General features: G+C 46.9%; 1 protein-coding gene across 6 annotated transcripts in view; it reads left to right on the top strand.

Moving 5' to 3' along the window:
- ARHGEF2 (Rho/Rac guanine nucleotide exchange factor 2) overlaps positions 1-14,352 on the top strand; it is a 112,552-nt gene that overhangs the window by 47,523 nt on the left and 50,677 nt on the right. Inside the window, exon 1 of one of the 6 annotated variants that reach the window (XM_028708970.2) lies at positions 9,229-9,376. The exons of 4 other annotated variants lie outside the window; for them this stretch is intronic. Coding sequence is in view for 1 of the 2 variants with exons in the window: in XM_028708969.2 (XP_028564802.2) it covers positions 12,489-12,551 (63 nt within the window). In the remaining variant the exon portion in view is untranslated. Of the gene's footprint in view, positions 1-9,228; positions 9,377-12,189; positions 12,552-14,352 lie in introns of those variants that run through there. One more of the 6 variants, XM_028708969.2, reaches the window with a different exon arrangement.

Raw genomic sequence — 14,352 nt, 5'->3', positions numbered from 1 at the left:
CCCACTGTCTATTTGTTGTTCCAGTGGGCCTGCCCATCCCAGGAAGAGCCCCTGAGTGAGGCTGGGGCCTGATAAGGTTACTGATGAGGGGGTGGGGAGTCCCTGGATTTGCTTTCTCAGCCACAGAAGCAGGGAGGAAGTGTCACGCTGGCAAAAAAAAAGAGTCCCCAGTGGGGCTGAAGGGGAAGTTTGGGGTGGTTCGATTGGGATCAGTTTCCTCTTGCAAAGTGGGCTGGCTTACTGTAGGTTGTTATAAATAGCATCAGGGTGGGACAGCACTAATGTGACAGACCAGCTGTGGGAGATGTCTGGATGGGGGTGGGATGGGGGAATAGCCACTGATGGGGGGGGGCATAAGTCTGTCCTCAGCAACTAGCTCAGTGAAACCTCCATGGCCAAAGGCAGTCCACCTCTGAGTGTCAGCTGCTGAGGACAAACTGGAAAGCTGCCCTCTCTGTCATGCCCTGCTTGTGGGTTGCCAAGAAAGAAAGAAAGAAAGAAAGAAAGAAAGAAAGAAAGAAAGAAAGAAAGAAAGAGAGAGTTTGGATTTGATATCCCGCTTTATCACTACCTGAAGGAGTCTCAAAGCGGCTAACATTCTCCTTTCCCTTCCCACCCCACAACAAACACTCTGTGAGGTGAGTGGGGCTGAGAGACTTCAGGGAAGTGTGACTGGCCCAAGGTCACCCAGCAGCTGCATGTGGAGGAGCGGAGACACGAACCCGGTTCCCCAGATTACGAGTCCGCCACTCTTAACCACTACACCACACTGGCTTCACTGGCACTCACAGAAGCATCTGACCAGTCACTGTTGGGAACAGGATGCTGGCCAATTGGACCTTTGGCCTGATCTAATAGGAAACAAAGCCTCTCCCTCCTTCCTTGGCCAGCATGGAAATCAAATGGACTAGCAAAGGACTCGCCTGTTAACTAACAAGTAGTTAACTACAGGACTGTGTCCAAAACAGGACCTGGGGCTGAGCTCTGGTTGCAGGTGTTGGTCTTTGCATGCTCTAAACAGGCCTGAGCCAAACCCCAGGTGCTTTTTGCTCAGTAACTGCAGATGCAACATTCTTTGAAGAGGATTTAACCTGGCACTGACCTGCATGCTAAGCTATTAGAGCCAACTAGTCGTTGGTTACTCAAGCAAGTTGGCCTCTAGGGGGCAAGTGGAAGAACAGGGCGGCTGGAGTGGGGGGTGGGGATCCCCTTCCATCACTAATGCTGCTGCTATGGAGCACCTGTTAGGAGGAATCAAGGGGATTAGTTCCTTCCCTCCTTTCCCCTGGTTTTTCCAGCCAGATTGTAATTTCAGCCGTTGAAGCAACAGCTGGGTGGGCGTGGAGGCTGCAGCAAGCAGGGAGCCAGTTCCCACAGAAGGCGGAAGACAAATGATATTTCCCTCTATCTCTTCCCCCTTCTGCGAACTACATGGAGTTATAAGATGCAAACCTTCAGAGAGCTCCCAAAACTTTTAAGGCCCAATGTAAAGTGGGGGGCAAGATGTGTTTCTGTGCATCTGTGGTTGGGGAACATTGTGCCAATGTTGTTACGCACAAGAGCAGTTACCCCATTTAAACATGGTGTTGATTGTGGATATTTCATAGAATCATAGAATTGTAGAGTTAGAAAAGACCCCAAGGGTCATCTAGAGCAATCCCCTGCAATGCACTTGCGTGTGCACAGAAAATGGTACAGAAGTAAGAATTCAGCCATGTGCAGCTGTAGAAGCATATCACTTCTACAGCGATATGAGAAACTGCATCCAATAGACTTTCCCCTTGGGTGCCACTTTTGAAGCTGTTTGTCATGCACACTTAACTTAATGGAAAGAAGCACTGTTCAGCTTAGTGGGCTTTTACTTCGCTTATTGATTTGAAATATTTTTTATTATGCCACCTTTTGTACAAATCCCTAGGTGCTTTACAGCAGCCAAACCCAACATTGCGTGCCTCCAGACTAGTCACTATTTTGCATAGCGTAAATTTAGGTTTACACAGTTAAAGTGGGTTAATGCCATCTTGCACCCAAGGTGCAACAAGCCCTCTTCTAAAATGAATACATATGGATTATTACAGTTTGGAAAGGGACTGAGAAATGGATTGAAAATTGTGGGAGGAAGGAATGATTCAACAGCCTGCAACCATACTGGGATGAACGTTCACAGCATTACAGTTCTATGATATAACCTCCATGAAGGCAAATCCGGATGAAGGGGCTCAATAAACTGGTCATTTGCAGGTGCCCCAATCAAACTTTCAAGTAAATAGACACAGAATAGGCTGCTTTACGGATGGGAGCCTTCTCTGGTCCTGGTCTTGGTCAACATAACAGGCTCTGTCCTCCAGTCCGAGAGGGTGGGCTTGTCTCAGAAGGCAATCTTTTTGGCCTTGGCATTGCCACACTTTGCTTCTGGCACAGCTCCTGTGCCTTCAACAGCTGCAGAATGTGCAAAGAGTCAACAGCTGCACTTTTGCTGGCCTGAGATAGTGAGACAGGGAGTTTGCCAATTGGGGCTTTTGGCCTTGGCAGGGTCTGAGGCAGAACAGTTCTGGGGCCAGGGGAAGGCAGCCGGTGAAGGAACCAGGAAGGGGATGGCTGCCCCAGAGGAAGAGAGACAGTAGGAGTTAGACTGTTGGAATAGGACTATGGAGAGACCAGAGTTCGAATCCTCACTTGTCCATGTAGCTCACTGGGTGACCTGTACGGCACTGGGTGTTTTCTCCACTCCCGAGCTAGAGATATAAAAATTCACCTCAGGAGCTGAAGGCCTCTTCTTGCCTTGCCTCAGGGAACTTGACAACCCTGCGAAACATGTAGATGAATTTTCAACATAATTTAAAATAAAACACCACAAACACAGAGAACAATGTCCTTGTGGATAATGTGGCTATCCTGAAAGAAAGAGCGGAAGCAGAAACAGCCGCTGAAGTGTCGGTTGGCAATTTTGTTGTTGTTGAGTTTGAGACGGGGAAATTGAAAAGAAAATTGGTTGGCCAGGTGATGCAATATCCTCTTCTTAATAAGGGGACTTCTGTAACGTTTGTCTTCCCTGAAAACATTGGGTTGAAAAGAAACAAATCATGGCTGTTTTGCCACAGCTAACTTTAAATAACCCTGAACATTACAACTTCCCACATGGTCCTTTACCTTTACCTTTTTATCCTTTAATTAACACAGGTTACATTGGTCATGTTATTTCCTAATTTTATTTTATTTCATATAATTCATACACCACTTATTATTATTATTATAAAATAAAAACCTCAGAGTGGTTATGTTGACCACAGGTAATTTGCAGAAAAACCTTTTCCCCACACTTTCAAATAAACATTACCATAAATTTGACACTTGCCCATGAAACATTAGTATGATGAAATTATTTTTTATTCATACTTTTAGATAATTGATATTGATTGCATTTATACCCCAGTTGTGAAACTGTTACATTGGTCGCATCTTTTAAAACAGAAAGCATACTTCTTGAATATTTTTGTAGGGAAGATCAAGCCAGTCCAGTTAACACACAAATATTTTAATCTTAATTGGAATTCAGATAATATTACCTAAAACACCAGTGATCAGGTAAAGAAGCTTCCAAATGCCACATTGGTCACTACAAAATTGCCCTTTGGGACTTTTTCCATTGGGTTGAGTTGCCCCTTTACAAGGTGCCCTCTTGCTGCCACCGTGGCTGAACATAAAACGAGTTTGGGGAATTATTATATATCTTCAACAGCTGCCACCTCTCCTTGCACACCTAGCTGGGGGAGAAAAGCATTTTGTTTGCTCTCGCCTCCCCTGCGAAAAGCAGGCCCCACATTCCAAAGGGAGGACACTGCACCTTTTGTCTAACCCGTTTTCCATTGTCCTTCGCCGTAGTTTCCTGCCTTTTGCACGTCCTGTTGAGCTGAGTGAATTTATTGTGTGTCGAATTCCTTTGCCTCTAATTCGTTTTATGTTTCTCAGACGCTTTTTAGGCCTCAGGGAAAGATTCCCTCCTTGTCTCTTTGTAGTTTTTCATTCTCTTCTGGTCAGAAATATACCATAGCCTCCCACCCCTCTCTTAGATTGGTGGCATTTCCATTCTCCTTCTGAAGATTGGCTGTGCACCAGCTGATGGCTCCCCTTTTGCCTTAGGACCCACTTACTGCTCCTTCATGTTTTATTTCCTACATTTCAAGCCCTTAATGGACACAGAGCTGATTTTTGAGGGCCTTTGTCATACAGAGAAATGGCTGTGTCTGCTTCTCAGTGAGAAGATCCATCAGAATTCAGTTGTGCCCAAAGTACATGCTTAAGGATATTTGAACCCTGTGTCTTTGGTACATTGTGCAAATCAAACTCCTTTCCATAGTATTTACTTTTGCATAATTTTATTCTGGTTTTGTTAGCCATAGAGAAAAATAATTCATAGTGGAGAATAATCCATCGGGGTTTAGGGCTGTCACAAGGAAGATGGAGGAAGCCTGTTTTCTTCTGCTCCGGAGGCTAGGACCCAAACCAATGGATTCAAATGGAGGTGCTTTCTGATCTATAATTAATTTTAAAGACTATTCCCTGGTATCGAAAGTAGGGTTCAGAGATCAGTGTTAGGGGATTCCCTATTCTGCTTAACCCCCCCTGCAATTTCCTTTTTCTGCTCCATCCCCCTCCCCAAGGGAAGGCTCTTTCTTTAATTACTCATATTAATGAATCCTGGAGAGGTGGCCCATGGAGCCATTGTGGTGGGGCAAGGCCTGAGGATGTGTAAGGGCTGGGCGATGAGTTTCAATCAAGGCAGCCAGGCCCCGCTGTTAATGCTCTTTGGGATTAATTGCTTGCACCACTGCTGGTTCCACTTAAGCCAGGAAGCGAAAGATAATTAAAAAAAAAAAAGGAATGGCTGAAAAGCAGCAGCTTCTACTCTTCATTTGACAGGCAGGCTGGGAGGGGAATAAAGAGGAGACGAGCTAAATAATCAGGAGATGGGGAGGGAAGCAGCAGCAGTTGTGCTGCGATAAATGTAGACGGTGCCCTCAAACAAACACATCTAGGGCTTTACATTTTTTTGTCATTTGGGATATGTGCAAATGCAGTTAACAACATGTGGAAACCCAGGAGTAGTGCACTTTAAATGGGAATGTTGTTGTTTAGTCGTTTAGTTGTGTCCGACTCTTAATGACCCCATGGACCAGAGCACACCAGGCACTCCTGTCTTCCACTGCCTCCTGCAGTTTTGTCAAACTCATGCTGGTAGCTTCGAGAACACTGTCCAACCATCTCGTCCTCTGTCGTCCCCTTCTCCTTGTGCCCTCCATCTTTCCCAACATCAGGGTCTTTTCCAGGGAGTCCTCTCCTCTCATGAGGTGGCCAAAGTATTGGAGCCTCAGCTTCACGATCTGTCCTTCCAGTGAGCACTCAGGGCTGATTTCCTTAAGAATGGATAGGTTTGGTCTTCTTGCAGTCCATGGGACTCTCAAGAGTCTCCTCCGACACCATAATTCAAAAGCATAAATTCTTCGGCGATCAGCCTTTTTTATGGTCCAGCTCTCACTTCCATACATCACTGCTGGGAAAACCATAGCTTTAACTATATGGACCTTTTGCCATGGCGAAGGGGCTTGAATAACTCAGAGAAGCTATGAGCTATGCCGTGCAGGGCCACCCAAGATGGACAGGTAATAGTGGAGAGTTTTGACCAAATGTGATCCACCTGGAGCAGGAACCGGCAAGCCTCTCCAGTATCCCTGCCAAGAAAACTCCATGGACAAAGACAACAGGCATATAAATGGGAATAGCAGTTTCTAAACGTGTTGCTTTTGAATGTGAGTGGTCTGAAGAATGTGCTCCCTCCTGCAAATGGATGAAGTTCTATAGATGCGCACTGATGGTTTTCATGGAATTGTATAACTTGGGCCCTCTAGTCCAACCCCTTGCAATGCTGGAATTTGCCCCACAGTCGTCCCTGGATGGGCTTGAACCACCAACCGTCTGGTTAACAGCAAGACGGTCAACGTCCAGGTTTTTCTCCATACCAGAAAAGGATGGAAGAGGACGAGAATTTTAATACTAGCGTGCATGTGTATTTCAATGTCAGTTCGGACATCATTTTTTAGATGCCCAAAACGTAAAACTGGGTTCAAGCTCCTCTTGTGAAGAGAGGTGGTGTGCAGACAATCACTGGGTAGGTTTATAAAATTACACATCAAGCATGAGGAACTTCCTGCCTATTGGCCACCTGTGGCCCTCCAGAAATCTGTCTCTGGCCCTCAGGACTCTCACTGTCCCTGTTCCATGCCCTCGGGTGCTTTTGCCTGCTGTGATGATGCCTTCTGTGGTGCCTTCAGACTTGGCAGAGGGTGTCAAGTGCATCCCATGAGTTTAGGTTTGTGCAATCACGATGGATATCTCTTTTGCCCCTAGCACAGCAAGCCCACTTAAAAAAAAAAAATCAAGCTTTTGCAGTTTGGAAAGTGACAGGGAAATGCTCTGGAAAGTGTGGGATAAACAAGGGTGAATGGGAAGATGTTTACTGCCGCCGCCCACAAGTGAATTAGGATAAATGCACAAACAAATCAGAATAAATGCTCAATAAAGACTGTAAATAGTCTAACCTCCAGATAAGCTTTGTGCAAGCAAATCAGGATGAATGTGCTCAGTACATAACAGGCCATCTGGAGACTGGGGACACATAGATATGCAGGTGTGTTGAAACCTCTGGCTTTTGGGTGGCTGGAATGTTGCCTCCTATACAGAATCGCATTCACGGGCTGGACTGCTTCTGCCTCTAGCCCTGCCCTCCACTGGCATGCAGCCTCTGGAAGTTTGCCCATGAGGGAACGCAGCTCTCCTTGAGCTGAAAAAGTTTTCCAACTCATTATATGTAGTGTAGGGGAAGTAGATTGAGGGGGGAGGGAATCCCTGTCCTATAATACTAGAACTCAGGGTCCACCAAAGGAACTAATGGGCAGTAAATACAGCACAGATTAAAGGAAATACTTCACACAGTGCATACCTCATCCTAGGAATACACTGCTGCAAGTTATGGCAAAAGCCGCTGTCTGTCTTTAGAAGACCTTTTGACACGTCCATGGAGGAAGTTGGCTCTAGCAACTGCAACCAGTCATGACAGCAACACGGAGCCTCCATCTTTTGAAGGAGGACACCTCTGAGCATCCTGTGCCTTCATGTCCTGCTTGTGGCCTTTCCAGAAGCACCACACGTTGTGACTTCTTGAGCTTTGCTCCTTCGCAGAACTGGGTGGATTATTCATTTCTAAAATATTCAGTTTGATGGCTCAACATTGATCCTCTGATCTGGAAGCCCTGCTCCCTTAATTCTATATCAAGGAACCGGGGAGGGACAGGCACTCTGCACATGCTCATAATATTGCAGAGCTGAGCCCAGGCATGGAAATGAGTTTTGCGGGCAGAATTCCAATCTGCAGCAGAGCAATGTTGAGTCCGATTGCGCATAATTGGTGGTGAGCTATAGAAGCACTTTGCAGCTGTTCCAGAGTGCTCTTGTTGTTGTGCTATATGTTCCAAGACTGACTATGAAGCCAATCCCTCAACTGACTACCTCCAGATTGCTCTGCATTGTCTTTTAAGAGGCTTGATGTCAGCCGAAGATTCCATCTCTGGTCTCTTGAGACCTAACAGAATGACTGTGGGTGTTCTCCTCCACCGTAATGTTCCCCGGGATAAATATAGTTATCTCCATAAGGCTGGTGTTAGCTTCTCCCTCTTAAAATTCTGGATGTTGAAGGCTATGCTTTTCTTATTTGGTGGGAGGGAACACCAAATCCCTGGGGGTGGGAACGGAAAGGGGGTGGGGTGGGGGTGACATGGGAGTTGAGTTTTTTATTCTTCCTCAAGTGGACCTTCTTGCCAACTTTAGTTGGAAAGAATGACACAGAGCTTGGACCTTTTTTTAGAAAGCACCAAACCATCCTCAAGTTGATTTCTGGCCAGGATTTATGTTTTTTTAAACAGCTCAGTAATGCAGGGTACCTGTTTTCTCCAACTATGCAACTTGAGAAGCAACATTTAAACTTGGCCTGGGGGATTTCAGTTTTATATCACTCAGAAGAAAAAGATGGGCAATGGACATTTTTTTGAGATGGGGGGGGGGGGAGAGCCATGTAAGTGCTGGGCTCCAGGGACTCTTGCTTGCTAGAAAAACAGGGCAAGGATGAACCGATGGAGCACTGTCTCACACCACCACACCCAATGCACACTTCAATCACATGCTTTTGCCCAGAGAATTCTGGGAATGGTAGTTTCCCCACCCACAGAGCTACAGTTCCCAACACCCTTAACAAACTACAGCTTCCAGGATTCTTTTGGGGGAAGCATGTGCTTTAAACGTGTGGTGTGGATCTGGAGGCTGTTTGTATCAGAGCTGCTGCCCTGAGACATATGGCAAGGGTGGAACAACATGTGACCAGCCAAGCATTTATGATGGCCTATGACCAGAATGACAGATGTGTTCTGGGCCAGCAAAGTCTTGGGTGGGGGGTGGGTTGAGAGACTGCAGACCCTACTGGTTTGTAGGCCAGGCCCTGATCTCTCCATAGTGGGTTGCCGGCCAGTCACAAGCAAAAGCTGACCCATGGCAGTTCTTTGACAGTTTGTAAAATCCAGGAAGTAGTAAAGCTCTTGCTTCACTTCTAAAGAGGGAGTGCTGTTTGCTTGTTATTGCCTTTATATCTCACCTTTCTTTCCAGGAGCTCAAGGCGGTGAACTGTGTTCTCCCCCCACCCCATTAATATTGAGTCCACCAAAAGTACAGTATATGCCTTTTTGTGCTCCAATGAACTTAACACCCTATCCCATACCTATGGGTCAATTTTATCACAAGGATTTGTTGTCAAATTATTGCATTTATATCCCGCCTTTTCCTGTCCCACCTTGGATCAGTCTCTCTCTCTTTCTGTCTCTCTCTCGCAGCCTACCATGCCCCTACAGGGTTTCTGAGGCTAAAATGAGGAGAGGGAGAGCCATGGATGCCCCTTGAGCTCCATGTAGGAAAGTAAATTGAAACAATCCTGTGCACATGCTTGTTGTGTGTGGGTGTGAGAGAGAGACAGGGTGACCTAACAAAATGCAGGGTTTGGAAGCTTTGCTGAAGCTGCTGCTGGGACCCAGTCGACCTCAGTTAATGAATAGCCCAGAAGGTCAAGGAAAAGGAAATTCCCCCCTTGTGAGTCGCAGTCAAATGCCCCGAGGCAGGGGTGGGCTCTGCAGCCTCAGCCGGAGAGTCATTTTGTTTTCGTCCTACCGGGTCAGTCAAAGCTGGATGTCCAGTTGGTGTGGCAGGCAGAGAAGAGCCAGTCCTTTACTCCAGCAGCTGCAAAGCTAGCCAAGAGGCTTTGTGCCCCAACCATTATTGAGTAAGTTGCTGTCCTAACCCCTCCCCAACACAGTGAGGCCAAGTGGGGGCTTGAGAGTGGAGGAGACTCAGAAAAAAAAATGGGAATAAGGGGAGGGAGAGAGATGGATTTCTAAAAGTTTATGATGTTGTCGTCTTCCTGCAGTTTGACCCCTAATCTCAGATGGCCGGGAGGGGTGGGGAGAATGGCACACCCGGCTCGTATTGGAGGCACTCTTGTGGAGGCACCTTCACGTGTTCTAGGACTGTTTTCCTTGAAGCTATGTTCTGGGATTGAGGCCTAGCTCAGATGAAGCCCCCCAAAACACCCAGGCATTTTGCTCCTGAAAAAAAGTGTTGAGCAGTTCAGAGGGGGATGATTAACACGGGATGGGGGCGGGGTCAGGTGGGGAAATAATTTGTGAAACGGCAAGCAGTTCTGAATAAAAATTAACATGAAAATCTGGGTTTGTTACCTTTAACTGTGGCAATCAATCTTTTGCACAAATGGGTCAAAGGTCTTGCATCCATCTTGTTGCCTTCCCCGTGGTCCACTTTTAAACTGCAAGCTCCTTGGGTCAGAGACCGGTCTCTTTCTCATGGGAAGCCACATTATAATGAGCCAGACCATTGGCCCATCTAGCTCAGTATTGTCTACAACTGGCTGGTAGACAGCTGGCATTTGAAGAAGGGTTTTCTCACAGCTGTATCTGGAGATTCAACCTTCGGCATTCAAGGCAGATGCTCTAGTACTGAGCTGCAGCCCTTCCCCTAACATGGAGTGCCCCAGCTTCTCTCTCCCCACCTTTGAAGGTCACTCTTAGTTGTGCTCCAAGGTGGAATATGGCTAGGGCCACAGAAGGGGAAAAGACAACCCCAAACCTAAATGAAGGAATGTTTCCTCTTTCAGACGTGGGGTGCTCAGCTGGACACACACCTACACACCCCTGAAGTGGCAAAGTCAGCCTCTGCCTTGAGCTAGATTAAGAACTTTGAGAACTTAAAGTAGAAATGCCACTTGATCCAGGGACAGTCCACATATATATTGGCCCATTCCTACCTATTTTTCTTAATGATGACATGGACCATTCATAATGTAAGAATATTCTTCACAACTGTGAGCAGGGCAGTGTGGTGGGGTAAGTGAAGACAAACTACAACAATTAACAATAACGTTCACCGCTCCTGCTGCACAAAAAAGCCCCTTGGTTCCTGAAATTCATTCTGATTGTGCAGATAAAATATAACTGATAGATTTCTACACAGGAAGTGGCATTAGTGTGTGAAAACAGTCAAGATCCAATGATCCCCAGGCATGCACCTAAGCAATTATGTGGTCTTCTACAATTTCCCCTTCCAACTGCAAGTTCTCAGGCTTCAGCAAATCCTGTTCAGGGGAGTGACATGGAGGAAGAAGAAGCAGTGTCCTTTGGATCCATCACCATGTTTTAAATATAAAAAGGTCTCTAGTTAAATATTCAACATTATATTCATTTCTTCCAGAGTTACTCTGCAAGAATAAAAGTTGATGACATCAATCTGCACAATATGTATCTGAATAAGTTCAAAGTAACTGAGCCAGTTGTTAAATCATTTCAAGTTAATGTCTGGATCAGAACTGAACAGGACAAGAGAGAAGAAATACTGCTAAACATTTAGGTTCAATTCCACGTTAGGGTTGGGTCTCAGCTATGCCAGTTTCAAAATGAAATCATACCACACACTTCAGTGAAAAACTTTGCTGCTGCTGCGCTGCTATGCGAATCAGCTGGCTCGCAGAAGAAGAAGACTGCTCTTTTGCTGAAGTGCTGTGGTGGGAGCCAGGTGACTCACATCCTAGCATGGCAGCAAAAAAGCACTGCTATGTGCCAGCTAGCCAGATGGTGGAGATGTCAGGTGCCACCTGGCGCACAGGTCACAAGTGACCAATAGCCAGGTGCAAAATGCACCTAGTACCTAGTGAGTTTCGATCGCTGGCAGGAGCAGGGACAGAAGGCTGAGTAGATGTGTATAGGATTGTGCTCTGATATCATAGGATGAAGCAATGACCACCAACCTGGCCAGCTTAAAAGGTGCAAAGATAAATTCAAAATCCACAAGGCTACTAGCCATGATGGCTATATGCTCCCTCCACTGTCAGTGGCAGTATGCTTTTCTGTAGGCTGCTTGCCGGGACCACAAGCTGTTGTGCTCGGATCCTGTTTGTGGGCTTCCTTCAGGGATATCTTGGCTGGCCACTGGGACAAAAGGATGCTGGATTAGATGATCCTTTAGCCTTATCTGGAAGCCAGGCTCTTCTTGCATACTTGGTTGCTAAATTGCTACCCTATTGTGGCTATTATGTGCCTGTGACAGGTGTGTGGAAAAACCTTGTAGCACCGCACTGGGAATAGGTGAGACCTCTCCAGTTGCTACTTTCAACCCTTTCACACGGCTGACTGACATGAGGCATTGCGTCCAGATCACCCCAATGCTTGAGATTCTTGGGAGGAGCTCCATCTCTCTCCCCGTCTCCAGAGGGCAAGGAGTCCAGTACCCTTGCAGGGTCTGTGCCACTTGAGTGATCCATGTGTGGCTCCAGAGGTGGTGAGCATCCTGGGCAAAAGGGTTTGAAAACCTGAGCACATCGCACGGTCCTGGACATGGGGACCACCCAGCTCTGTGCCACAGACCTCTGAGGACCCTCCTGCCGCTGCAGGCTGCTGTTCTTCAGGATCAGAGCTGCTGGCTGTGGTGCTCACATCTCTCTTGTTTGTTCCAAGCCACCAGCGAGTGTCCCCTCCTCCCCCTCCATCTCCTCTTTCGAGAGAGAGGAGGAGCGATGCAGTTTGAACAGCCCAGACAGAGTACAGTTTTGAGCGAGCTTAGCCAGTTAACTTCCTGCTCTGAGTTGGATGTGCCGAGCTGAGCAAGCCTGAAGCGTTGGTCCGTCTGCCTGCCTGCCTCTCTCCTCCTTTTTGTCCTCCAGAGAGAGCCTCATCCATCCATTCATCCCTTGTGCTGGTCCTTTTTTGGTTTTGATTCCCCACCCCAACCCCCTTTGCTTTTCATGCCCAAAACGCCCCCAGCAATTCACCTAACGGGAGACCCAGTCGGGGATTGATTGGGGGGTCGTTTGGCCTCAGTCTTGGATTATGTCTCGGATAGAGTCGTTGGCCAGATCGAGAAGTGATCGTGCGAAGGAGATCGCCTTGAAGGTTTGTCCCTGTTCAGCTCTTGAAGTTTGGGGGTGATGGAGGGACATTTCACATTGCCTTGTCTAGCGTCTGTGTGTCTAGTGGGGGACTGGATGTGTTGGGGTGACCTTCTGGAAAGAGGAGCGAAGGTTCTGGGGTGCCTTTGAGAGCAGCTGGACTATTGTGGCATGATGGGGTGGGGGTGGAGACACATTTGTGGGACAGGCATATGATCTTTTCAATGGAGAAGGCTTTAGAAATATTGGGGTGTGGGGCATGATCTTGGGACATTAGCAGCCTGCTCTTTGTAACCTCTTTTGCCCTTAGAAGTGTCTTTGTACGTTGATGTTGTTGGTTTCTTTTTTGGGGAGGGGAAGCTTCTGTCTGAGATTCAGAAGTTATCCTATGTTTTAAACATTCCCTTGAAATTGTTTGTTTGTTTGTTTGAGAGAAACAAAACACACACATGTCCGACTCTTAATCAGATTTGGTTTGATTTGTAAAAGTTTCCAGGCTCAGTGAAATTAGCGACCCCCACAAGCTCAACCCATGAACACATTTGCCTTTCACTGACTTGCAAATAAATATTCTCGCCAAGGATCTCAGCCAAATGCCAAATATTCTCTATCTGCTTTCATGACCCTGCATGTGCGTTTTGGCAAGCTTGTTTCGACTTGTGGCCCTGAAGGAAACCCTCAATTTTATTTTACTCTTTTAAAACAAAATGCACCCTCCCTCCCACACCCCGTTTTCCCCTCCCAGATCTCGCCTTGCCAGATGTCCTATTATTCTTCAACGGGTGAGAAAAGTTTCTCTGTCGATGCCACATGAAAGGGGCACAGAACAGCTCTGCTGTGTGTCCCAGATATTTAGAAATTTCATTCCCAGACTTCTGAATGGGTATTTGCATCTCTCTCCTCCCCTGCCCTTGGGTCATTTTCATTGGGGATGAAAACCATTATTTTTCTTACATTGCTTAAACCTTCCTTCTGTGGTTTCCCCTGTTCTGATTCCTGCATCCAGGGAGCAAAAGTTGGACCATGTTTTCTAGCTGATTCTCACCTCTGCTTCTGTGCCTCCCTGGCTGCTCAGCCTTTGCCTGGCTTTTGCTACTGTTCCTTTGTGTGTGGCAAGACAATGGGATATTGGAGGGGGGCGCGCTTTTAACCCAACAGGGCCAGTTGGGAAAGGAGGGCTCTCTACACCAATGCCACGTGGTGATGGAGGTCCTCCAGCCCAAGATGGGTTCCACAAAAGGGCCACAGCACGTGCCATTCTCCAAGGTGTCTCTGTTTAGCGCAGAACTCTTTTGAGTTTTGTATATTGGACCTTGTGCTTCTGCTCAGGTTGCAAAATTCAGGTTGTGGTACCACAATTCAGAAACTTTGGGTAACTGGGCCCCTCTTTCTGGGCAGACTTTTAACACATTGTGGCTTGAGATCCCTTTCGCTTTGGGGTGCTGATGGTGTGAGCACCCCTGTTAGGTTGCCTTTTTCTTTGCCTGAATTTGATCTACTTATGTCCGTCCATTTTCCAACCCCCCATGTCAAAACAAAATATAATCAAGAGCTAATTTAAAGCTGACTTGGGGAGAGTGGGGGGGGGGGACTCTCTGCTTCTCTAGAAGAGGGCGACCTAACAGTGTGGATTCTTTAAAAAAAAAGTTCAAAAGTAAAGCCTTGGAGTAACCTTGTGAAATGAAACAGCCAAGAAAAGGGAACAGTCTCTGTTTACTGCTTCCTCCCACCATTAACCCCTTCAGTTCCCCAGCATTAGGCAGAGAGAGGGTGGGGGGTGGGGACCTTTTATGCTCCAGCTGCCC

The sequence above is a fragment of the Podarcis muralis genome, chromosome 16 (genome assembly GCF_964188315.1).
Source record: "Podarcis muralis chromosome 16, rPodMur119.hap1.1, whole genome shotgun sequence".
In the NCBI taxonomy this organism is placed as follows: domain Eukaryota; kingdom Metazoa; phylum Chordata; class Lepidosauria; order Squamata; family Lacertidae; genus Podarcis; species Podarcis muralis.
This window is presented reverse-complemented; position numbering and strand designations above follow the sequence as displayed.